This window comes from Anguilla rostrata, chromosome 17, assembly GCF_018555375.3.
Source record: "Anguilla rostrata isolate EN2019 chromosome 17, ASM1855537v3, whole genome shotgun sequence".
Classification (NCBI taxonomy): domain Eukaryota; kingdom Metazoa; phylum Chordata; class Actinopteri; order Anguilliformes; family Anguillidae; genus Anguilla; species Anguilla rostrata.
This window is the reverse complement of record NC_057949.1, coordinates 30,251,236-30,277,570: the sequence shown is the minus strand read 5'-3', so window position 1 is coordinate 30,277,570 and position 26,335 is coordinate 30,251,236. Positions and strand designations below refer to the sequence as shown.

The following is a 26,335-nucleotide window of genomic DNA, read 5'->3' as shown; positions in this document are numbered from 1 at the left end:
CGTTCCTAGTAAACCATTGCCTGCAGTTTCCTTCGCCTGGGATACGGCATAAAACTGTCTTCCAGTACCATGAAGTGCTTCCGATCGATAATAGTATCGATGTATTTTTAGCTATTTTAAGCTGAAGATATCCCAGACTATCTGAGGGAAGTGGCCATGTCACAGAATCAAAGACAATTCTTGCAAACAAATACGGTCAGCATAAGCGCTTAGATATCAGTGTTACTCATCCCCACTTAAGTCACAGACTGTGACACAATATTATGAGGCATCATTAGGACAGAAAACTATCTTATGCTTTCGCATACAACCAGAGTGGTTGACAAGCATCTGAAACCATTTTGGCTCTTACACAGGAAGGCGAGCTAAAGCTGTCCATTCAGAGCCAACATGGCAGATTCGCTACTCGTAGTTTCGTGAAAGCTGACACACTGCTCAGAGGACCCGCCTACCTGTGAGGCAAAGGGATCTGCGAAGTCTATTAAAATGACAGCTCAGACTGTCCACGTCAACACTGAACACCACCATGGACTCTGTGGCTTTGGTAGGAAAACCTTTGAAGATATTTAACGCTTTATTCTTTCGTTTTTTTGTTTTCAATCAGATTCGTTGCAAACTTAACGACGGGCCTCGCCTTTGCGGTGAAATAGCAATACCGCGTTCATTGAATCATTTTCAGGGTTTATATTACTGAGAGATGTAATATATGGTAGGAAGCTGTTACCAGCTAGCTAAGTAGTTAGCTTGCTAGCAACATCAGTGCAAATGACCGTACAGTTACTGTAGTAATAGGGCGCAGCTGTTTCTACAATCTTTACTCGCAGATATACTATTGCCTTCATTTTTTAATTAAAATGCCTCGGTAAACCCGATATTCAGCACTCATTATTGCAATCCAGCTGGGTGCCAAACAAAGTCTGTCAGCTTATACGTTGAACTGGTTTGGGGTATAAGCCTTGAATAGTTGGACCTTCAATAAAAGTAGAAACAATCATGCCTCTTATTACGAAAATCATCGATTACTGAGTTATCACTGTGACAACAACTGTGTCAACTTTAAATGTGTCAAAATCACGTGGATAGGTAATTACGACCGAGTGGTGAATTGCTCTGCCACGTCGTTTCGCTGTCTTGTCTGAACTAACCTTAGATGTGTTTTATGCACCATAGTAGCTAGCCACAGAATACTTGGCTAATTCAACAAGACTCACTGTCACTTTAACATGATTTTCCAAAGGTTTAATATTGGTTCTCAGTCATTTCTTTTATGACATTCCTTATCGATAAACTATAGGCTACCTATAAGGCACAGTTTATGTAAAACAAGGTAGAATGAAATTATTTCTCTGCCTTAAAATGAGTTGGTGGCGGCTTGGTTTGCAGTCAAAATGTGTAGGTGTTACAAAATCGCATATTGCACATATCGCTGTGTCGCGACATTAAATGTCAAAACTCCTGGTGAGATTCAGGAGCCAAAAATCAAAACTCCTTTAAACTTCCACTACTAACTAAAAATATATATTACAGTAATAATCACGGTGACATTTTTAACAAATGCTCGTGTTTCGTCGGGAGAGACTAGTAATGATTGACACTGTCTATTCAAGTCCAAAAGCGCTGTCTTACCTTACTGTGCTCAGACACGCCTGTGTCCTGCAGTCGTCTGAGGAAACACCTCTGTCGTAAAGTGCTCTATGGGATATAAGATTATGATTTTTCTTTATAATGATGAGAATATTCCTGGGATGCAGGGACATAGGCCGAACCGAAAAAGCAATTCGAAAGATGGATGATGGTTCAGCCTCCACAGTAACCCTCCCAACCTTCTGCAGTGGCTGCATGCGGTCCCGGCCGGACCAGCTGGTGCCGCCGCAGGCCGTGCTTTCCCGTGTTCCGGGCCCAAGTTCTGTGATACACTCCGGCTCTCAGACTGTGGCAGTCAGTGCATAACAGAACTTTGGCTCGGGGCGACACAACTGCCGCCGAGAGAGAGAGAGGAGCAGAGCTCACCCGGAACAGTCTGAACAACCGTATCTATTTTTTAGCCATCGTTACACAGTAAAATGTCCAGTTATAAATGAAATCCTACGTAGTACATGCGGTCCCTGTTGGAGTTAAATTAACACTGGAATAACTGAATTTACACTGTGTATAAAACTGCAACCGCAACAACAATGATTCTGATAACAATAAGAGTCACCCTGGTTTTTGGGCTGAGGGCTGGTAGAGTAGTATAATGGGCAGAGAACTGGGCTTGTAATCAAAGCTTACAGGTTTGACTGCCAAGTGGGGCACTTATTACAGGGGTGTCCAATCTCATCCGAAAAGGGCCGGTGTGGGTGCAGGTTGTTTTACCCCAGCCTATTGAAGCCTATTATTAGCTAATTAGTGAATAAGGTGGGCTAAACCAAAAACCTGCAGAGACACCAGCCCTTTTTGGACACTTAAGATGTATAAGTGAATACTGTGTAAAATAATAAATACATGTGAATTTGTGTAAGCTGCCCTGTATAAGGGCATCTGATAAATGTCAATAACGTGGTTATTCATTCACTTTGGGTAATCATCTTCACTGTCCCTACTTTGTAATCTGTCTGTTTTTTTCTGAGAATGTTTGTGCTTTTATTTTCATTAATCATTTTTTATCTTTAATCCCATTTTCTTTGACTTGTCTCCCAGGAACCATCGCTGTACACAGTGAAAGCCGTTTTCATTCTGGACAATGATGGAAACAGGCTTGTGTCAAAGGTAGTGGACACCATTTCAAGTGTTTGCTTTGTGAATTTCACTGCTGTACCCCCAAAACAATGAACACAAAGTAAATCTGCTGTATTTGGTGTTGAATTATTTCCAGTGCTTCAAGATTTTATTTTCTCTTGATAACAGTGCAGCGCATAGTCTGTATCAGTGTTTGCCATCTGTGCGCACACAAACACATATATATATTTCTTGCATACAGTTTATTAAATCTTTCTTCTGTTCTTTCAGTATTATGACACAGAGCTATATTCCTCCATGAAGGAACAGAAGAATTTTGAAAAGAAGGTGTTCAACAAAACGTACAAAGCTGACAGTAAGTATTTTTGTCCTTTGGCATGGGCCTGTGTACACACTGGCTCCCTGTTCCTGCCATGAGGCCAGTCAGACCTCTATGGTATAGAGCCTGGGTTTTCAGCATACAGTACATAGATTTGGGAACATTTATACAAAACATAAACCTGTTTTATTTATTTATTTACATAATACTTTTGATGGGGGTCCCCTGGATGCCTTTCAGCCTGGGTGGCGGTCTCTGGTATAGAGGATCATTTTTGGCAGTCAAGTTGCAAATAAAGTGTCTTCCTTCAGCTCATGTCTGTGCGAGCCTGACCTGAGACATCGTCATGGTGACATCGAGAGAATAAGGGAGAGAAAGGCATATATATAAAATAAAAAACTGCAGTTTTTTTCAGAAGCCTTCCTCCATGTGCGAGAGAACAGCTTCTCTGCACATCTTACCTCCAGAGATCTGGAGCCGGAGTGTTTGCATTAGAGGTGTCAGATGTGTTTTTTGGGTCACCTCTCGAGTGTCTTGTGGCAGTCCACTTCAGTAACTCCCGTATCTGGGCAACTTTTCATCACTACCCAAAGGACCTCCTCACTGCTCACAGTGAAGTAATGATGAATTCATGAGTATTCGTGGCTTTGGTTACGGAGAGAATATTCCGGAAATTTTACAGACAGAGAAGGGGACATGAATGACACGGACTGCTGGAAGGCCCAAAGGCATGCTGGGTAGTGCTCCGTTCTCTCGCAGTGGGCCCTTTTTCACACCTGTCTCTGTGTCAGTAAGAATGTGGACCCGCCAGTCAAGCCCTGCTCAGGTTCTCACCGCTCTTTAGCGCTTGGGCTAGCATTACAGCAGATGAAAGAGAGGAAGCCTGTTCTGCAAACTGCGGCCTCCTTTTGGGCCTTTAAAATGCGCTACAGCTATTCAATACTTTTTTTGACAATACACTACAGCACAATGCAGTACAATCAACCATTCACTTTTCTCTCCTCTGTCCATCTCTGTGTTTAGATGAAATTGCGTTTTTGGAAGGCTTGACTATTGTTTACAAGAGCAGCATCGATGTCTTCTTCTATGTGGTGGGAAGCGCACAGGAGAACGAGGTACGTCCGCACATTCGTGGAGTTTATTAAAAACAGCGTTTGTTAAAAACAGCGAGGGATTCCATGCAGACTGGTCGTCTGGAGTCTTCGCTTTTAAAAGGCTGATTTCCTCTTCCTGTGTGCTCTGGCAGCTCATGCTGATGGCGGTGCTGAACTGTCTGTTCGAGTCTCTCAGCCAGATTCTGAGGTAAGTGCTACTTCACAACCTTGCGCTGCTGTGAACCTCAATGTCATTAAGCCGATTGGCTCTGTTTGATGATTGTCAGCCAATCAGAGTGCGAGATCAGGCATCAATAACTTTACACAAATACAAGTTTAATTAAAACCTTGTTGTAACTGCAACAGATTTGTTGTAGTTACTACTTTAATTTTTAAATTTAAGGTTAGCCAAACCAATAGATTAGATTCAGTTGCTCAACAGAGAATCCACTGCTGATGATGAATTATCATTATTTGCATTGGCGTGCTAGTTAGTCACAGTAATATATAAGAAGTGAGTTTTTATGGCAAGCTGCATGTATTTCAAGCTTGGGGTCTCCAGTGTGTGTACATTTTATTTATGAAGTGCTGTACAAAACAAATACACATACATAGAATTAGTGAACACCCACAAGACGAAAAGGAAAAATCTCAGGAAAAAAAAAACATTAGAACATGGGAAGGCCGAGGCAAGCAGCAGTGAGTCCAGGTGTAACAGCAGAGAGGGACGGCCGGACCTGATGCTGAGAGAAGGCTCGGTCGCTCCAGTCTGAGCCGCGACCGCAGAACAGCCAGAGTCTACCGGTCGGACGAGCACAGTGACCGTGCCGTAAGGGCGGAGTAGGTCGGTGATATGAGAGATAGCAGCCCACTAAGAGCTTCAAAAACAAAAAGTAAAACCTAGAAATGGATTCTAAAATAGACTGGAGGCCAATGCAAGGACGTTAAAGTAGGGGTGCTGTGGTAGGAAACAGTTTGGGCAGTACAAGTGCCCTGCGTCTTCAGAGGCAAGAATCTTTAGCCTCTTCATGAAACCTCCTGTCAAACATAATCATTAACATTCACCGCACTGCAGTACCTGAGTCATCTCAATTAGTAATTTAATGAGGGCTAATTACACACAGTTGCATGTTAATTCATGGAGTGGTGCTGTTGGCATGTATCTGTATTTACAGACAATAGAGGCAGTTCTACTGAAGCCTCTGTAATACTTTAACAGGATGATTTGTCGACTGGTGATTTCTGGCTTTTTATTTCTAAGGATAAAATGACTATGAATTACAGGCAAATCTGTGGTTTAAATTAGATTTTTGTAAAACCACAATACACTCTACAAACAATAATAAGCATGCAGTATTTGTCATCAAACACTACATATGACCACAGCTGTATTTGCTATTTATGATATAAATATTTGTAATGGATGCGTAGTGTGACATAAATGAGGGTGTATTCTACCTGACACTTCGTGATTTACCACATCATTAAAGGCCGTGTGTGGCAGAGCATTGAATGCAGCTCTGAGTAGCACAGAAAGCCACCCCGAGGTGTGGGATTAAAGCCCAGTGTGTGGGATTAAAGCCCAGAGTGTGGGATTAAACCCTGAGGTGTGGGATTAAAGCCCTGGGTGTGGGATTAAACCCTGAGGTGTGGGATTAAAGCCCAACGTGTGAGATTAAGGCCCTGGGTGTGGGATTAAAGCCCAGCATGTGAGATTAAGGCCCTGGGTGTGGGATTAAAGGCTGAGGTGTGGGATTAAAGCCCAGAGTGTGGGATTAAAGCCCAGCGTGTGAGATTAAGGCCCTAGGTGTGGGATTAAAGCCCAGCATGTGAGATTAAGGCCCTGGGTGTGGGATTAAAGCCCAGAGTGTGGGATTAAAGCCCAGAGTGTGGGATTAAAGCCCAGCGTGTGAGATTAAGGCCCTGGGAGTGGGATTAAAGCCCAGAGTGTGGGATTAAAGCCCAGAGTGTAGGATTAAAGCCCAGCGTGTGAGATTAAGGCCCTGGAGTGGGATTAAAGCCCAGAGTGTGGGATTAAAGCCCAGCGTGTGAGATTAAGGCCCTGGGAGTGGGATTAAAGCCCTGGGTGTGAGATTAAAGCCCAGCATGTGAGATTAAGGCCCTGGGTGTGGGATTAAAGCCCTGGGTGTGGGTTTAAAGCCCAGAGTGTGGGAGATGGGTACATGCTCAGCAGCTCGTTAGGGGTCATTAGGGCTCGTTAGGAGTTGGGGGGAGGGAGGTCCGCTGGCTCGGGGCTCCTTGCAAGGGACAAGCTGGGCTCGTGGTGCTTTCGCTGTTTCCATAGAAACCAATGCAGCAGTGATGCAGAGAAAGGGTGGATGGAGGGAAGTAGTATTGTATTTTTGCAGCTCTGTATCTCTGTTAGTACGATTGTGCTATTTTTTTTTCTCAAAAAGTATGCTTACATTTTTATGCAAATTACGCTACATGGCTTATACGGTAGCCAGCAGTGACACACATACTCTGTGCATTCATTGAGAATCGAAGCTGTTTGTGTAATTTTCCTCTTCTTCAGCCCTGGAGATGTGTGTTTGTGATTTGTGGGTCTTGGAGCGGTTTCCTCCTTGTTTTGTCTGTGGTAATGGCCTCTATATTATATGGTACAGACCCCTCCCCCGTATGAAACACTGATCCGATCCCCCCCCTCCCCCGTGCTCCCAGGAAGAACGTGGAGAAGAGGTGTCTGCTGGACAACATGGACGGGGTCTTCTTGGTCGTGGACGAGATCATTGACGGAGGGTAAGGTTGACGCACAGGCAGGAAGAGGGAGCGGGAAGAATGATTGGATAGTGTACGGTCCGTACACAACCCTGGTTGGCCAATCACTCCTAAAAGTGCTGGCCTTTCTTTCTCCTGTGTGCTTGTGTTCTGTGATTCATGTGCTCTTCTTCTGTGTATCAAAACCATCTCCTAGGAGTCAGGAATATTTCTAGTTTTTTTTAATCACACACTTGCTCAAATTCCACACTTGTCTTTGTGTTTTTCTGACAGAGGGGGAATCCTGCCCTGTAGCAGTCTGAATGGGGGGGTTGGGTGTGTGTGTGTTGGGGGGGGGGGGTGAATAGGAGTGGCTCTCTGAGGTTGGCTGGCGCTGAGGGACTGAGGGAGGGAGTGCAGGTCTTTATCTTTTATGGCCGTGGTGTCCTGTGTTTTAACGCCCGATCGCACCCTGTGTTGTACAGCTAGTTTTGAATGGTTTACAGCTCCACTAGTAACTCATGCTTAATTCAGTTTGAGTCGCCTTTTAATTCAGCTCACTGTATTTAAACTAAAACACCCAGCATTGTTTTGTTTTTTTTCATGTAGCGGTATTCTTGAGTTAGAATTCAAAAATATTTTTTAACTGTCAGATCAGGAAATAAATGCACTGATTGAAGAACACTGGAGCGTGAGTGAATGTGGTTATACTCTTTATCTTGTCTTTGCCTCAGACCCTTTCTAATACACAGTGCTGTTCTTTCAGAGTGATCTTGGAGAGTGACCCCCAACAAGTCATCCAAAAGGTGAACTATCGGGTGAGTGAGCTGGAATGTGCGTTTGAGCAGCTGTGGGATGAGCCTTCCTAAAGGAAGCACACGTATGCTCCCTACTCTCCCTCTGAATCACTGAATGTTGGGGGAGGGTTTGGTTCACTATTGACAATTCAATCTTTACAGCGTAATATCCATTAAAAATAAGTTCCAAATTAATTCTCAGTAATTTCATATTTGGACTATTTGACAGCAGGTTGAGTAATATTTTGTCTCCATGCATTAATGAAGCGTCTAGTTGAGGCCTAAGCTGAATAAGAAGCTCACTTGCTCTTCGCTTCATTTCTGTGTCTGGCTGAGTGCAGTCTCATCCCACATCAGTCTGAGGATGCAGTCATCACAGTCTCTCACCCGACACATCAGTCTGAGGATGCAGTCATCACAGTCTCTCACCCGACACATCAGTCTGAGGATGAGTTCAAGGAGCACACGTCTCTCCTACTCCCCGAATCACTGAATGTTGAGGTTATGGTCACTATACAGTCTCTTACAGCGAATCCATTAAAGATAAGTCCAATAATTCTCTTTTATATTCCGACATATCTGACATGCAGTTAGTCACAGTCTCCTCACAATGAACCCTCTAGTTGAGTGCAAGCTCATCAAAGTCCTTCTCTCCGCACATTTTAGTCTGAGGATGCAGTTCCATCCCACATCAGTCTGAGGATGCAGTCATCACAGTCTCTCACCCGACACATCAGTCTGAGGATGCAGTCATCACAGTCTCTCACCCGACACATCAGTCTGAGGATGCAGTCATCACAGTCTCTCTCACCCGACACATCAGTCTGAGGATGCAGTCATCACAGTCTCTCTCACCCGACACATCAGTCTGAGGATGCAGTCATCACAGTCTCTCACCCCCGACACATCAGTCTGAGGATGCAGTCATCACAGTCTCTCTCACCTGACACATCAGTCTGAGGATGCAGTCATCACAGTCTCTCTCACCCGACACGTCAGTCTGAGGATGCAGTCATCACAGTGGTCATCACAGTCTCTCACACCCGACCTCGATCTGTGTGCAGCGAGTGGCTGCATGTTCACGCTGAGTAATGGTTTAGCGATCGACCAATCAGACACCAGCGCGGGGGAACGGGGGGGAAGTGGTGCAGAATGAACGCTTCCAGGCTTTATTCCACATCCTAATGTGGCGCAATGAAGACTACCCTGGGCTCTTTCTCTGAGGCTCCAACATGCAGTTCCTGTAGAGTGTGTTTCATTAGTGTGATTAGGGGCCACAGCCGGGTTTGTGCCAGTGCTGCTTACTGCTGTAAACTGTGAGGGTTTCCTTTATTTAACCTGCTGAGAATGAGAGGGAACTCAGTGTCAGTGCTGCAGTGAGAGTATCAGTGCTGCAGTGTGAGTATCAGTGAGAGTATCAGTGGTGCAATGAGAGTATCAGTGCTGCAGTGTGAGTATCATGTGCAGTGGTATCATGTCAGTGGAGTATCAGTGCCGTTGAGCAGTAGTGAGGGATCAGTGGCATGCAGTGAGAGTATCAGTGCAGTGTGAGTACATGTGCAGTGAGAGTATCAGGTGGTACAGTGCGGTGTGAGTATCAGTGGTGCAGTGAGAGTATCAGTGGTGCAGTGAGAGTATCAGTGAGAGTATCAGTGCTGCAGGCTGGTAGAGCTCAGGAGGGTTTTCTGAATGATGTCCTTCTTCCTCCCTCCCTCCCCGTCCTCCCTTCTTTCTTGCCTGTTTTTTCTCCCTCCTCTTCGATTCCCATATTCCCACCCCCCTGCCTCCCAGAATGCTTCAGAGCAGGCTTACGGCTTCGTCCTCTTTGATTACATCACTGGTAATGTTGAGGGACAGGGGGACAGGAGCCAGGGTTCTTAGCCGGAGAACGGAGGGAGAGAGGGAGAGGGTGAGGGAGAGAGAGAGGCCGGGGCCAGGTAACTGCATGGAGGGAACGTGTGTGTGTGTGTGTGTGTCGCTGTGCACGTTAGCACGTTAGCCTGTGCTTCTGCTGCTTCTGTAACGCTTACAGTTGGTGAAGCTCGGCTTAATGCTCCTGGGCTGCCTTCAGTTTTCCCCATTTGGACCCCATGACCGGAATTCCCTCTGATCCCAGATCAGTACTGGGCCCTTATGGGTGCTCAGCACCCCTGATAACCAGTGATCTCAGACCAGCAGGAGTCATCAGACCGGTTTGGAATGCAGTGCAAAGTGTGCAGTGTTCTGAGTGTTAGCCTGCGGGTTTTGGAATGAGACTTTGTGAAATTGTGAGGGTGTGTGTGTGTGTGTGTGTATATATGTATGCCTGCGTGTGCGTATGTGCATGTGTGTGAGTGATGCATGGGCCGTTGCATGGTGCATGCATGAACTCGCATGCTGGTTCACTACACGTGTGCTGGGTTGCATGCACCAGTCATGCAGACGTGCAGTCATGCAGTCATACAGTCGTGCAGTTTCTCCTAACAGTTCGTATGCAGACAGCAGCCCCAGACCTGGGCTTGCTGAGCTGGTGTGTGCAGCAGCCCCAGACCTGGGCTTGTTGAGCTGGTGCGTGCAGCAGCCCCAGACCTGGGCTTGCTGAGCTGGTGCGTGCAGCAGTGCTGCGTCTCCGCTCTCTGACGGTACACCGTTTGTGAACATGCAACACAGGAAGCAAACTTCCTCACCCTGTGAGATCCAACCGCTGGGACTGAAGCGAGGGCTCTGCGGTTGGCTGGGACTGTATCGACGTGCACATCTGTCACGATTTCATCATTCTAAAATGTGATTGGCTGACGGGAAGGAAATAAATCAAGTTTGAATTTGCAGCACTAACGGGAGCTTTTCCAGTGCAAATGTCCTCTGTTTTCATAGAATTAGGCAGCGTCCCTTTGTGGTGTGCGGTTAAGGTCACCAACCTACAGGAAAACACTTTGCCCACTAACTGAAATTCATCAGGGCCAGTGAACATGCTTTCCTTCGTGTCATGGGCGTGTGCACGGTGTTGTGGGTTCTGCATGACATCCTGGGTGCACACGTGTCCACCACCCCACATGGACCTCTCTGTCTGTCTGTCTGTCTGTCCGCCCGCCTGTCTGTCTGCCTGCCTGTCTGTCTGTCTGCCTGCCTGTCTGTCTGTCTGTCTGCCTGTCTGCTGTCCCCTCAGACTAAGGCCTCTGATCTCTCCTCCTGTCTTGCAGATGGACGAAGGCCCGCTCTCTGAGCAGACTGTGGCTCAGGTAAGGAGCTCCCCTCCTCACATCACACATCTGCTCAGGATGCACTTCCTGTGGGGAGACCGCGTAATGTCTAGTGCCACCTGAAGATCTGGCCTGAGCTTTGAGTTTAAAAAATCTCAGGGTCTTTTTCCAATTCATTTACCAAAGTCAAATTTGACTTTAATGACTTAAATTAAACTTAAACCTGAAGGCCAGGGTGTGATGTTGATGCCATGGGGCATAAGAAGGTGTTCAGAAACATTTTATAACCGTATGAGAATAATCTGTTGCTTTCCTTATCATCGTTGGTATTGTATTTAGAACAGGAGACAATTACACCCAATCAAAAATTGTGAAATTGTGCATCACATATTATCACTAATTTAATAATTGTAATTATCCAGTCAAAAGAAATGGTGAAATTATTAATCACAAACCATCGCTATAATTTGTATGTAAAGTGAGTCGCATGTGAGCCAATAGGATCTTTAACATCGCGCTCGTTCTGCATTAGAAACACTGCTTCTAGGACGGACGACTTTTCTCTCCAGTTGTCTTGTTCCAGGTGCCATCTAGTGGTCAATTAGTGTAAGACAGCTCCGGTAACCACCCCATCCCCATTCTTCACTTTTGTTTCTTATAATAATCATAATTTAGCCAGCATTAATCTTGTTAGTAGCCTCCATAGACCATGACCAGACCAGCAATGTCAGTGGTATTAACGTTAATTATCTCTATCACCTGGTCCTTACCTTCAGCCTTACCTTCACGATAGGGGTGAACAGTGCTTTGATACAGTGACACCTGTTGGCTGTTTGCTGTAGAGTTTGTCCATTCAGTTGAAAGGAAATAAATTATTGGACAATAATTACAGTTATTTATTTACTATGGCTGTTGTTATTATTTTTATTATTATTATTATTATTAGTAACAGTAGTAGTAGTAGCAGCAGCAGCAGCTGTAGTCTCTAGCAATATTATACATCATCATCTGACCAAATAATAAGACCAGAAGATGGCTAATATGATATATGATATATAATAATTGACTTTAATTTTGACTTGGCAAAGTAGTTCAGTCAGATATTTTACAAAGATGCTGATTATATTGTTTGTGTTTCCTCCAGGTTCTGCAGTCTGCAAAGGAACAGATCAAATGGTCGATAATGAAATAATGAGGTCTGGCACAGGAGAAACGGCCGAACCCAGATCTAGTGGATTGCAGTGTGAATATTTAAATATGTGGAACAGTGTGTACATGTAAGGGACAAGTCTTGTTACAGTTCAACTTTAAAAGCTAGTAAGAAAGCTGTTAGAAGTGTGTAAGCTTTCTGCTATGAAGGTACAATAGTTTATATTTGTATGTATTGAAATATAATCAGAGTAGTCTCCAGAACGTTTTACAGAGGAAGATTTTGTGGAGTACCAGTGTATTTTATTTCCTATAACAGGGTAACAAATATGGCAGGTAATATTTATGCATTCTTTTCCCCTCTTCTATTGCAGTCGTATAAGTCGTACTAGAACACGTTGTTTTTATGAACTTGCAAACATTTGAAACATTTCCCCTCATTGTTTAAAGAAATTTCTAAGAATGTACTGAATTTTAGATTTTTGTTGGTCAAAAACACTTATTGTATTCTTTGTTTGTTATGGGTTGAGTCCCTGCCCTTAGACCATCAAGTAGCCTTAATAAATGAAAATTGTGTCATCGCACGAGGGAGCGGATATAGCTGAAACTCAACCCATGTGCGTGACAGTTTTATGTGGAAAGCTAAGCTAACCGGACTGGATACGTTGCACTGAATGAGGCTTTTTCCACCAGACTAGTGGCTTTAAGCTGCGAGCTGACGCTGTTTCAGGCAGCTGTGATTGTTAACTGCTGCTGCCACAGGCACAAAATTATTAATTTTAATTTGTGAGCGACACGAAATTGCACGGCTGTAAATAGTAATATTTTACGCTGTTTTCAATGAACACACTAAATTTCATTACATTTTTCCCCAGTGTAAAACTCACAATGTTGCCTGTGATGATTATTCAGGAATTAACAAATACGTTGCGCAAATGGCTCTGTTACCAAAGATCACAAAAGAAGGCTAACACTACATTTTCTCTCTCTAACGCACCTGTGAGAAGCAATGTCATTTTATATGTGCTTATTTGAAAAGAAAGATTCTAAAATTATGTATTATTGTTTATTTATTTGTCAGAGCAAAATATGGAATATACGTTAAATATGTATTGTATGTGGATTATAGGGAAATATGTTAAAAATTTATCAAATGAGCAACAAGAACAAATACCAACCCCAAGTAGAATTGATAAAATTGTCAACAGGAGAATTTGTTTAACAGGAATATTATTGTAATAATATTGTTCCATTTTTGCATAACCATTTTTTTGCTGTTACAATATCAAAGCAATACAAAAGCAACTGATGCAAATTTTACTGTATGTTTATCCTATTTTATTGTACTGATTAAAGGTGTGTGAATATTGCATTTTATCCTTCTCTTGTTGGCCAAGCATGAGAAAATGTTTTCCTGAACAACAATGCTTTTTGAAATAGACTCATCGTTGTGTGTTCATTTGTGTTTTTGTCTATTGCTCCAAATGGAAATAACTCAAAAGCTCTGTCTTAATACCCTGGCTCATATTTTGCAGTAGTTTTTTTTTGCACTTCCTTTTGTAATGAAAAAAGAATAAATAATGTCTTTACAGTTGTGTCTGTTTTGAAAAGGTCTTATTTCTACTACAAACTGTAATCTGTAAACATTTAAACAGGAACCTCAGGATATTTAGTATACATAATCCAACTTAAACTACATAAGATAATAAGCAAACTACATTTTAGGCATCCTTTGCAGTTCCCAAAAAGCCTTGTCAAACTGTGAAGTTTGCAAAGCAGTGTTAAAGAACTTACAGAACGTACAGAAGATGAAATAATACAAATTTGTTCTATATCAGGGGAGGGCAATTCCAGTCCTGGAGGGCTGGTGTTTTATGCAAGATTTTGTTTCCACCAATCACCCGGCTAAATGAGCTAATTGGCTGTATAGACCCACACTGGTCTATCTGTATATTAGATCACAGGAGGACATTTTGTGTAGATAGGTACACAATAACAGTCGTTAATGCGTTTATCAAGAAATGTAACGAAAACGTCAGGTGGAGCAAATGTTAGGGCTAATTAAGTAATTAAGGCCAGGAGTTGGCATGGAAACCAGAAACAGACATGGTTCTTGTTGCCCACCGAGCCCCCCCCCCTTTAGTCTGAAGTGTTTAAACACCGGCAACAATGCTAAATCTCCTCCGCCTGTGCTTGGATGCCTGAATAAAGCTCTCATATTTATTATTGTTCTTTTTTATAATCACACCCATTCACTTCTTAGGGTTGGGTTGATGACGCTGGTCAACCTTTTTTTTTTCCTCCTCCATCCCCGTCAACAGGCCTGATTCTGCACCCGTGTGCCCCCTGGGGGCTGTGGTGCGCATTGCAATGTAAAACAAACAATGCAGACCGTCTTCTTCAGGGGGCCTTCTGTCAATTTGAACTTTGTCATTTCATCATGAATTTATATAATGCAGGAGGATAGGGGGGGGGCGGTCGGGGGTGGGACTGAGTAAGTCATAAGGCATTTAGAAGACCCCCCCCCCCCACACACACACACACACAATGTATCCATAACTATAACACTGCACTGCCATTATCGCCTTTTGTGTGCTTTTCTTACACAGGTCTTTAAGTCCATTTGTTTTTCAGAGACAGTTAGTGACTATGAGGTGGTGACTTTCTGGCGTCACTGTGAATCATTTGCTTGTTTGAAATGTCATGAAACCTCTGAATGGGTTTTTTTAGAGTTCAAAATCCTGCAACTGCATTATCAATTATTTTGGGAATGTCTTCTTGAATGGCATCATTTACATTATGTATCACCATTACACAACGCTATTATTCGGGTTATATCTGGTCATGATGATGAGTTTTGTACTTAAATAGATCAATGTTGCTAAACAGAGGGAGGCTCGTAACAATTCAAAGCCAGGGTGTAATCCATATTTATACAGTCTATGGGTGTAATGTGACTGCTTAACCCGTCCTGCTTTAGCTTCAATCGTGAGCTTTTACTGCCATCTGGTGGCCATGCAGGGGTACAGGGTTGTCCGTCCATGTGACAAAAACTAGCTTTGATCCTTATTGATTGAGATTTTGGCCTAACTGCAATAGAAACGTAATGCAGAATGTGCGGGAATTTTTATTTCAAACTGCTAAAGAATTTCAGCACAGTACCTTTTTCAAAAAATGTTATAATTATACGTTTCTGAACAAGCCTAAACTTTGAAGCTAAAGAGTATTTGTTTTAAAGTATAAAACGGTATCATTAAAAACACAATATACACAATATTATTACATATCTCTCCTCTAGCTGGTAGGTAAACTAGCAGCTCAGCTGTCATTTGCAGTGATTTACTGGGGAATCTAAGTGGGAGGGAATGCTAGGCACTGATTTAGTGGCCAGATGTAGAGAGACTATTTTTTCATGGGAGTTCGACCAGAACACTGGGGTGAGCAGCCCTGCTCTTTAGAAAAGTGCCAAAGGATCTTTAATGAGCAGAGACTCAGAGACTCAAAGCATCCTTAATGAGCAGAGACTCAGAGACTCAAAGGATCTTTAATGAGCAGAGACTCAGAGACTCAAAGGATCTTTAATGAGCAGAGACTCAGAGACTCAAAGGATCCTTAAAGAGCAGAGACTCAGAGACTCAAAGCATCTTTAATGAGCAGAGACTCAGAGACTCAAAGCATCCTTAAAGAGCAGAGACTCAGAGACTCAAAGCATCCTTAAAGAGCAGAGACTCAGAGACTCAAAGCATCCTTAACGAGCAGAGACTCAGAGACTCAAAGGATCCTTAACGAGCAGAGACTCAGAGACTCAAAGCATCCTTAACGAGCAGAGACTCAGAGACTCAAAGGATCCTTAACGAGCAGAGACTCGGGACCTGGGTCTGACGTCTCGTCCGGAGCACAACGCCCCCTGCACAGCACAGGGCCTGCTTCGTCACACAGGGCCTTTACATTTTTACATTTTTTACATTTTATCCAGAGATAAGGTTCTCCACACCGGCCCACCAACACCATGTCCCAGGAGGTCCACAGTCTGAGTCCATTCAGCTCTGCAGACTAAGGGTGCAGGGCTTCTGGACCTTCGTTCTTTCTGTTATGTTTTTGTTTTGTTTTTTAAGCAAAGAAATGAAAATTGCTGCTCAAAAATGTGCTTTTAAAAACTGTGTTCATGCTTGGGTCTCCAGCTGATATGATCTCAAAATAACGCATCAACTCTCATGATGGCTGTCAAACTGCTCTGTGTTTTCTGACAAGGACTACTGGCAGACAGGGGTTCCCCTGGCCTGGTTTATATGTCATTGGCAAATGGCAGCTGATTGCCATTGGCTCAAACGCTTTCCCCTGACCCCATATTATTGGTCAATGGTACGACATTGATGGATGGTCTTTTTAAGGATTGGCTGATCCAAAAACGATGTCATAATGGGTGGACCCTACATTGTTCCTGCTGTGTTTGAGGGGGGTTGGGGGGGTCTGTCAATCACACACAAAAGCTGGGACAAAAAACGGTTGTTTTAAAGCTTACTGGTCGGCAACGGCAGCATTTTACAACATACTGACGATATATTCTCAAGTGTTCCCCAGCACATGTACAAGAACAAAAGCGCTTTTGTACGTCGCTTTGAATAAAAGCATCTGCTAAATAAATGTAATATAAAAATGAAGAAATATGCATGTCTTTTGAATTTCAGTAACTCTGATTTTGTACTTTCCATTACAGAAACATCAATAAACACTTATATCATCAAAAATTGAAAATAAATTCTGGCATATAACTTTGAACCTATAAGTGAAATCTTAAATGCTTTAAATGGGAATGCAATTTTGAGTGTGACCCGGCTCGGAATAGTTTTTCCCCCATTCTCGAAAATGTTAGCTTCGAACATTGAAGCCTTTCTTTTCCTGTCAACATCCTTAATCTAAGCCCTCAAAACTCCAGAGAGGGGCCAGTTAGCCTAAAATAATCACAGGACGCTCAATAACTCACTCTGGCTCTAAGCTGAACCGTGAGCGCGTGTGTGTCTGGGGCACAGAGACGCTGCTTCACTTCGTCGGACTTGCACAGGGTTTCCCGCTGTTCGCGGCGCTCGGGCACTCCGGAGGAACACGTGACCCTCAGGGGCCTCTTTCACGGCGCGGCGAGCGCACGGCTAATTCAAATAAACACGCATGCCACTCGGATCGCCCGACGTTTTCCCTGTCTAAACATGCCCGCGCAAATAAATGGCGCCGGTTCTTAATCAAATAAACACCGGCGTGAGCTTCTCGCTCTAATACACAGACCCGTTCCCGTTCAAAAGGGGGAGGCGCAGGGGGGACAAAATTACGTTGATTTGAAACGATGTTTCAGACGAATAAACACACCAGGACAGAAAACTAAGATGGAAAGGTTTCAAAGAAATGGCGAGGGCTCCAGAAAGCGGAAAGACGGATGCGGTAATGAGGAAGCCAATCAAGCAAAAGCGAAGCTACAGAGAAATGTGAGCACATAAATAAATAAACACAGAGGGCTGCCAGGGTTTGCTCGAAAAAAAGAAGGATTGTGGGACTTCCTGTGTGTGCAGGCACATATTTCACGAGACTTTCCGTGGCCTCTCAAACAGCCCCAAACCTTTCTGTTGTATGTGTGTGTACGTGAGAGAGAGACGGAGAGAGAGAGAGAGAGAGAACCACACTCATATTTGACTCCTATTTGCACTTTTTCCAGATAAACACTCTGATAAATACGTGACTAAATGTAAATACAGTCAACTCAAACAAACAGAATGTAGTGAAATGCAGATTTTTTGCACATTTGATTTTCCCACCACATTTTCCTGACAATGCACGTCATGTGATATGATGTGTTCTGCTGAACTAATTATAGAGGTATGCAAAGCCTTAGTGGAAGAAAACAGCAGGAGCATCTACACGGTAATTGTACAATCACATAAAATGGATCTTTTTGTTTTGTCGACAGAAAAATACTGTCGGTTTGATCAAGTGTAGATGCACTACTTCAAGTGTGCCACTAGATGGTACCAGAGTGCATCATTCAAGTAGGTAGAGTTCGCGTGGAGAAATGCTGGAAAGTTCCATTGCGATACTCCGCAGTTCGATACTTACCACCCTTCTGTGTTCCCTGTGCCCACTGGCCTGTCAGTCAGCGTCTCTGAGGAGAGCGTGAGTTTCAGCTGCAGTCTGGGGGCGGGGCTTCACGCAGGTGTGGCTGGTATACCTGTGACACCAGAACACATTAGGGGCGGGTGGATCTAAAAAAAAGAACATTTTTTCCTTGGAACAAGGTGACCTGATATGACCGCAACGTAATTCAGGGCACATTTACCGCAAAATTACCCACAGGGACCATTCCGCAAGTTTATCTGTCTGCCCTTATAAACTAGTAAAGTTCTGAAACATATCTGTAGGAATAGAAACAAGAATGTATTCCCTTAATTAATATACAGGCATGATGGTCATAAACAAGATGAAATTGTATTATGCACGCATGACCTTTCCTGGTTCTCTAATAACATGGTCTCATGCAATAGTGTTGCCTTCGCTTCCTGGAAGTAGGCAAACAAGGATACTGAAGTGTGATTGTATTTTTCTCAGGTCAGATTCCTGGAGCAGATTGATGTTTGTGTTTTACTCAGAAGGCTCTTTGTTCTCTTCAGCATTATGTCAGATCGTTTGCGTTTAATTGACCTTTTCCAACTTGGCGGAAAGCATCACTTAAGGAACGCAGCGTGCATATCGGGCAACCTGCGAGTACACAGCGGGGACACTGCCAGTTACATTTTTTGATTTTATGTGTGTGCACTTCACAAAAAAAGGCACGCCAGGGCACTGACCAGTTTTTTTTTTTTGTTTGTTTGTTTGTTTTTAACTGCAAAATACAAAATACAAAGGCGGGTTAGTCGATGAAGAGACTCGCTCTACAGTACTGCTGCTGCTTCTCCGCTCGCAGAGATTCGGTTTTATTCACCGAACGCTTAGCAAATTAAAAAAACTTAACCGCTCGTGTCCACCCGTTCAGAGCGCAGTTGCCTGCAGCCCACAAACACGCTCATCATGATGTTCGCTCATCAACACGCTACTACCCGGCACTGAAGAGAGCAGGAAGCGCTCACTGGCTGCTCATTCTGACGCAGAAATGATAAAGGAGAAAGTCGAGATACTAAAACTGGCCAACAAGAAGATACTTTGCCAGAAGCAGACGAACGCAGACATCACAGGACAAACAGAACAGAAGACTGCTGATATCCACGGTCCAGTTTGATTTAGAAGGGAAAGAGGCTGTGAGTTAATAGCCGAGGCAATTTCGTGCTACAGTCTTTAATGAGGAGGAAATCTATATGTTGGGGCAAGTACAGTAAATCAATTTTGAGGCTATACTCAAAATTGGCTACACTGGAGTCTGTCGGTCTTCGCTGGTGAATTATGGCTTATCAGCAGCCCCAGATAATGAGATTGGCAGTTCACCTTTTGTTCCCACAAACTTTATTTTAAAGATTCAATGAATTTAGCCCCTTTCACATTTGACAAGTGGTGCTTTATTGCAGTTTTCATAAATGGCAGGACTATAATGGTGATTAACACAGAAAAGCTATCAGTACAGGATCAATATTAAGCGCGGGAAGTGCGAGAACAAGCCGCTTTCTGATGACTATCCGCCACTTGCTGCGGTAACGACACTGCAGATCTATAATCTGACGCCTCACTCAAACGTTTTATGCGCGAAATACCTGAGGGATGAAGCCGTTCCAATCGTGTAAAAACTGAGCGCGTGACACGATTGACTGCTTTTAAGTAAGTCTTGAGTGGTAAGTGGCGAGGTCACGGACAGCGTTACAGTGGGGTTATTCCACGTGGTTTCTGAACCTTGTATTTAAGATTCGATTTCCCTACAAATGCTCAAGCAGTTGCCCCGACAACAGATTATTAACTAGAGATTACTGCAGTTGTACGAGCTGCAGTCCAAAAAGGCTGTTATTCCCTTACAAGACATAGACATATAATATCTGGATTTGCTCATATTATTCTAAAGCAGGGGTGGGCAGTTCCATTCGTGCCGGGCTGGTGTGTATGTACGTTCTTACACTGGCCAAATTAGCCTATTAGCTGAGCACGCTTACGCTGGCTAAACCTCAGATGAGATCCAAATAAGATGTTTCATGTTGGAACACAGGAACAGTCTTCAGATGTCATTCGGGAACTTATCAAGAAATACAGCCAAAAAAACACTGCTAAGTGACTGTGCTAATTACACAATTAAGAACAGGAGTTGGCATGAAATCCAGAGAATCCCTCCTTCCTTTTTTATATTTTAGATTTTTTCCTTGCAGTCAGGGGCAGAGAAGGGCATCACAGGTGCATATAAAGAGGCTTTGGCTGCTAGAAGCCATAAAAAAGAGAAAACAAACGTTATGAAAGGGGGATACGCAACACAGCTGCACTGAGGCACAGCTCACAGACCGCAGCACTGAGGCCGAGGGCAGCTGCGATGGCGGACTCTTTTTTGGGCAAACGTTCTCAGGAGCGCTCCCTCAGCGTGCGCGGCCCGCGATGGCGGTCGGGCGCTGCGCTGGGTCATTTCCTCTGCCTGGGAGCCCCCGGAGCGGTCCGGGCCTGTCCTGCGCTCAACCCCGTGCTCAAGGCCTCCCGTGGGCTTCTCTCTGATTGGTCGGCGGGTCATGGCCGCCGGCAACTTCCGCTGCCCCATTCGTCACTGTCGGGGGCCTTGCTTGGGCCATCATGGCTGACATCATTACTGCATCGTGCAGGAACCCGTCCCGCCTTGCACACTTACACCCCGAACGACCTTCGGCAGGGTCGGGGGAGAGGGAGAAACACACACACGCTACACACCGCCGGGCTGTATATGACTCGGTTAGTGTCCAAACAAGAAAGCTGCTGCTAGGCTAAACGCCAGGCTAAACGCTAGGCTAAACGCCAGGCTAAACGCTAGGCTAAACGCTAGGCTAAACGCTAGGCTAAACGCCAGGCTAAACAGCAGGCTAAACGCTAGGATAAAAGCCAGGCTAAACACTAGGATAAACGCCAGGCTAAACGCTATGCTAAACACCAGGCTAAACGCTAGGCTAAATGCTAGGCTAAACGCTAGGCTAAACGCCAGGCTAAATGCTAGGATAAACGCCAGGCTAAACGCTAGGCTAAATGCTAGGATAAACGCTAGGCTAAACACCAGGCTAAACTCCAGGCTAAATGCCAGGCTAACAGAGGTTAGCTAAGACTTGTGCGCAAGCCATTGAGCGAAGCAACGGTAAAACGAACCAGCATCATCTGGACACAAATATGCCAATGGAGAATAAAAACCTAAATCCAAGGCACTCTTCTGATTGTTTAAGGGTTAAAAGCCTTTGTTAGTATGGCATGTCACTCTAAGACTAATACAAATGCCTGCTGACACACTAAGGCTAACACACTAAGGCGGCAGGGTGTGTCAGGTAAGAGGCTCCAACAGATGCTATACATACTGCAGGTAATTAGGCTGATAGGTGGAGAGGATTATCTTCTTACAGAAACATACCATTCTCAAATTAACTACCCCAAATAGTCATAATCAGCCAAGCAAACAAATGATCATTGAACATGAACACAATCAGCTTAAAAAAACAATAACAGTAAACCATAAAGAACTAATGTTTTAACCGAATAAATAGAGGGAACTGAGGTATATACTGTACTGAAAGAATTCCCAATGCAGAGTTCACCATGCCAATGTGCAGGTGGGTTACCTGTGCTGTTCCCAGTGACACACAATGGCTGCACTGCTGTTTGGCTTTCTACAGTTCCAATGGGCTGCATTACAGCAAATAGCTTATACAGTTATTAGCTAAACAGTAAATCAGTAATACGTTGTCATTCGGAGAATGAGAAAAGGACTAAATATAATTTCAAAGATAAAGCAATTAAAACTATGTAAAATGAGGACAGCCATATGAAGTATCGATTGGCACGAAGCAACCCGTCACCCTGGGACACGGAATAGCGCGCATCAGGATGAGTTATGTTCTTCGTTATGAAGAAAATATGCAGCCCACAATGCATTGCGTGTACTATTGTAAATTCATAAGGCCAAGCAAAACCAAAAAAAAAAGAATAAATCACAGGGGTAGGCTGTGGATTTCAGAGACAGACCGCAGTTCTCCTGAAATATTAGCCTTCGGTCTGTCAGTCAATGTTGTGTGATGTACCCATGAGTCTCACCGTGTGTGGCAACACACTCTTCTCCTGAACGCAATAGGAGCACACACACACACACACACATGCACACGCACGCACGCACACACACAGGCACATGCACACACACACGCACACACACGCACGCACGCACATGCACACACGCACGCATACACGCACACGCACGCGCGCACGCACGCACACGCACATGCACACACACACACACACTGAAGCTGATGATTACAAAAAAAATTTAAAGAATAAAAAACCTGATTTAAAACATGCTACCTGCATGATATTCTTTTGGCAACTAGATGCTTCAAGAGAACAATCTTCCTATAAACACACACATGCGTGCACACACGCACGCACGCATGCACACAGACACACACATACACACGCATGCACAGACACACACACAGCAGTGCAATAGACTGGCTACAGCTCCCGTAAGCATGCATTCTGTGTACCCCATTGCTGACCTCATGGGTTCATTACTACAGAAATCAGTTACAGCTTTCTCTGAGGTCATGGGGCAAAGGTCAACCCTGTCAGCCCCTGCCTGTCAATTAAAACTCACTCAGGTTCTTAGACCAATTTTTTATGGACCTGTTTTCTGTTGATGTCCAACATGAAAAGAGGTTGCCTCAGTTGTACAAATCATTGTTTTCCAGTCATTACAGACTGGAGGACGTGGTTTCGATTTCACTTCAAAGGTGTAGCATGACGGGCACATGTAACATTATCTATAACTGATAACATATCTTTTTACTTTGACCGCCCCACCCCCCCACCCCCTACATCTTTATATGTTGGACATCTGTCTGTTCGGCTTCTGTTGCTCCCAATGGGGACAGCACACACTGACCTGACCTTTGCAAATCGATTTCAGGGTCCAGAATCTAGTAATGCAAGAGCAACAGTTACACGGTTAAGAATATAACATAGTTATACGTGCGATTATTCTAGCGCAGCCAGATTTAAGGCTCGCACAGATGCAAATATTAACCCTCAAAGCACCGAAATGGATAACGTGATGATGAGGATATCACTTTACCCGATTCATTCAGACGATGACCGAAACGGCTAAATGAGTCGCTGAAAGTGAGCTGTTCTGCGCTTGTTACCATGACGGAGTGACTCACGAGAGCCATTCACAAAAACAGGGCTAAGCTGGTTTGCCAACATGCACCACCGAACTCAACAAATGTGTTCAAGACAACAAAAAGGAAGCCAGGGACCCACCATTTCGTGTCAGAATAAAACTACATTCCGACCCCATAACAAATTACTGCACCCGGGAAGCAAATTTACCGCAATGCATTCTGGCTGCACTGCAAGAACAACAGCTTTTGCGGGTTTAAGTAGCCTAGCTGTTTCCACCTTCAAGCCCTGCGTTACTTACCCTGCCCCTGGGGCGGTGGAGGGTGCGGGTCGACTCCCCGCGACCCCCACTTCAACGACTTTAAAGACCCTAATCAAATGGCACCGGGCTGTCTTTGAATGGGGTTCAAATTGCACAGGCCGTTTGGACTCCATAATCCTTAAACCGTCACGTGATATGATTTTCAAAAACATTCAGGCCTACACTGAGATTCCTTCTCGATTGGCCTATTTGGGTGAGCTTGCATTTCGACAATTTCACAGTACCTTCTGTAGCAACTATGTTACTAAATGTTTTCATTGTGTAGATAACAGCTCTCTGAAGTTTTGGCCTGTCGGACATGTTGCTACGGTGCATTAACATCATGGCGCCATTTAAGTGCAAACTGATACACAAATTGGAACCCGCATATATCCAAAATGCTGACACCTCCCTAATCTAATTGTTAACAAAAACATTAACAAATAATTCAGGATTGCGTACAATGATTTTCAATGATATAAAAGCTAGCATAGCAATTTATGAAGAAAATAAGCGTAGTGCAAATCCACATTTGTCTTTACCTGTTACACTTTCATATTGTGCAACCCGCCACGACCCGATGCATCCCCATTATGACAGCGCGAGGAGGTATGGTCCAAAACTGAGTGACGAATCTGACGTCCCAACGACACACAAAGCCAAGAAAGCACAACAACGAAATTAAAGAATCAGTTTTTAAATTAGGTGTAAAATAGTGGAAGTCATCCGTATGGATAACCAATTATGAACACATCACTGGTTGGGAAATTTCCCTTTTTCAGAAGCGCGTTTGAGTTCAAACTGTTGCCTGTTCGGTAGAATCTTGTGCCACGTTACGCTACCTTGCATTTATTTCAAAATCAGTTCACAGTCATTTCTGGTATAGAAGCCAGTCAAAAACTGTTCTTGTACCGAGATCAGAAGTGCCCTAAGTAGGACAGGCGAGACTAATATAGTTTCCTGCACTTCTAGGAACAGTATTCCCGAGCCTCTTACTACCATCGAATATCACAGATAGGTCACTAGACTTTGTCTGGGGACTCATTGGTAACAGAGCAATATGCTAAAGAGGCAGCTAGTTTTTTGTATGCTCTAAAAATAATGAGAAGGAAAACAATTGCCAAGCGAGTTCTCGACTGCGAACACGAAGATGAACGAGAGGAGGACCAAAAACATGACATCGACGATAGGAAATTGCAAAGCGAGCTCTCATGTGTACGTAGCATCATTTAGTCGGCTTATATGCAATAACATGGCTGTATGCTAGGTGTCGATTCTAATAGCTGTAATTGTGGACGGGCGTTTTTCTCACACATGCAGTAAATCACACCAACTGACTCTTCTTTTCAGCACGAGCTGAAGAAGAGAAGAAAGCATGTGTACCCCACAAAAGAGTGCGCCGAGGAAAATTCACCCCACGCTGCTGACATCCTGAAGTTGAAAACGAGGGTCTGAGTTGATTATTACAGTTTTATTTTTGGAACAAAGTTTGTGTTCCTTCATTGGGGTGTCTGGTTGATTTCGCTCGCCTGTTCATCGTTATTAAATAGCCTTCTACAAAACAGTTATTTCCCACTAATTATACATTGCTAGCTGGATTATTGTTGCGACAGAAATGTTGATAAGAAAACGCGATGCTTATTTGTATGGCGATGACGGGATTAAACGGCGTGGAGGACAGGGCAGCCATGATTTATACGAGCCATGCAGAGTAAAGGTCCGGAGAACAATGGGGTAAAGCACAGAAAACCACGCTAACGCTGCCTCTATCTACAAAAATTAAAAAAATTATTAGCTACAGTACTAGGAAGGAAATAACCAGCGACACATATCATGAGTCTCAGTGAGATGCAAATACACTTGTCCAGTCGTGGTCCTTACTACTTCTGCTGTTTCTGTACTACATCAGCGTTCAACTTGAGGCAGCTCAGCCGTTTCCCCCTGCTCTCCTGTGGAATGCACTGTCCCAAATCAGTCGCGCGCTGCTGTGTGCACTATACCATACTGTTTATTTAATTACTCTTTATCTGTACCTGACCTGTAGTGATTTCCGTGTTATTGCTACATAAATAGTTCCTCAATCAACACTGCACTGCAGAAAGGAAATGGGGTGCACGTGCACTACTAAATGCAATTACCGTTTCAGTAATTTTGCACGTCACACAAATGTAATACATGCTTAGTGTCCGTTTCTTTTTGCATTCAATATCAAATCAATCAATCGTGCACTTTTTGCCATCAGCTTCACACAAAAGCACACCCAATAATTACAGAGGACATGTCAGAGTGGCGAGTTACTGAACTTTATGTCAGTGTAGCAATGCTGGTAATATGACATTACTTAGAAGTTGTGTATCCTGTTGCCCATACTGCAAACCAACTGCCAGAAGGATAACTCCCTCTATCCAGTTCCCCACACTGAAAACCAACTGCCAGAAGGATAACCCCCTCTATCCTGTTCCCCACACTGCAAACCAACTGCCAGAAGGATAACCCCCTCTCTCCTGTTCCCCACAGGCCTTAGAGTTTGACAGCGCTGGCGTGGAGCGCTCGCTGCGGTGGTAAGGTCGCCTGGGTGCGGGAGCGGGTGTGGTGAGGGGGCGGCTGGTTGCCTGGGTTGCACGGGGTAGACAGGCAGAGGGCTCCGTGTGTGGCCTGTGCAGGAGGCGGAGCGGTTTGGTTGGGCATGGGTGCTTTGTGGCATGCGGTTGAAGGTGAGTGGGACGACTGCGTGAGGGAGCAGATCGGTGGGCTTGGACAGGTGGTGTAGGCGG

At 44.2% G+C, this 26,335-nt stretch overlaps 1 protein-coding gene and 2 long non-coding RNA genes across 5 annotated transcripts; 2 read left to right on the top strand and 1 right to left on the bottom strand.

Moving 5' to 3' along the window:
* The first annotated feature begins 387 nt into the window (after positions 1-387).
* LOC135244125 (coatomer subunit zeta-1-like) lies at positions 388-13,569 on the top strand. 2 transcript variants are annotated; one of them, XR_010326892.1, is made up of 10 exons: positions 388-544; positions 2,680-2,748; positions 2,989-3,073; positions 4,061-4,152; positions 4,284-4,339; positions 6,814-6,891; positions 7,616-7,667; positions 9,438-9,583; positions 10,826-10,864; positions 11,970-13,569. XR_010326892.1 is itself a non-coding variant. In XM_064316335.1 (9 exons), exons 1-9 carry the CDS (start codon positions 527-529, stop codon positions 12,015-12,017), a joined length of 537 nt encoding a protein of 178 aa, XP_064172405.1. In that variant the 5' UTR covers positions 388-526; the 3' UTR covers positions 12,018-13,569. The 2 variants fall into 2 exon arrangements, 1 of the variants encoding a protein (XP_064172405.1); XM_064316335.1 differs by lacking the exon at positions 9,438-9,583.
* On the bottom strand, positions 3,067-24,219 carry LOC135244127 (uncharacterized). Its single transcript, XR_010326895.1, has 3 exons — positions 24,104-24,219; positions 18,077-18,188; positions 3,067-3,370 (listed from the first exon to the last, which is right to left on the bottom strand). It is a non-coding gene; the product is annotated as an uncharacterized LOC135244127 (long non-coding RNA).
* LOC135244126 (uncharacterized) lies at positions 23,497-26,114 on the top strand. Of its 2 annotated transcripts, none has more exons than XR_010326893.1 (3): positions 23,497-23,775; positions 24,912-25,010; positions 26,079-26,114. It is a non-coding gene; the product is annotated as an uncharacterized LOC135244126 (long non-coding RNA). The 2 variants fall into 2 exon arrangements; XR_010326894.1 differs by lacking the exon at positions 23,497-23,775 and adding an exon at positions 24,052-24,776.
* Positions 26,115-26,335: the final 221 nt, after the last annotated feature.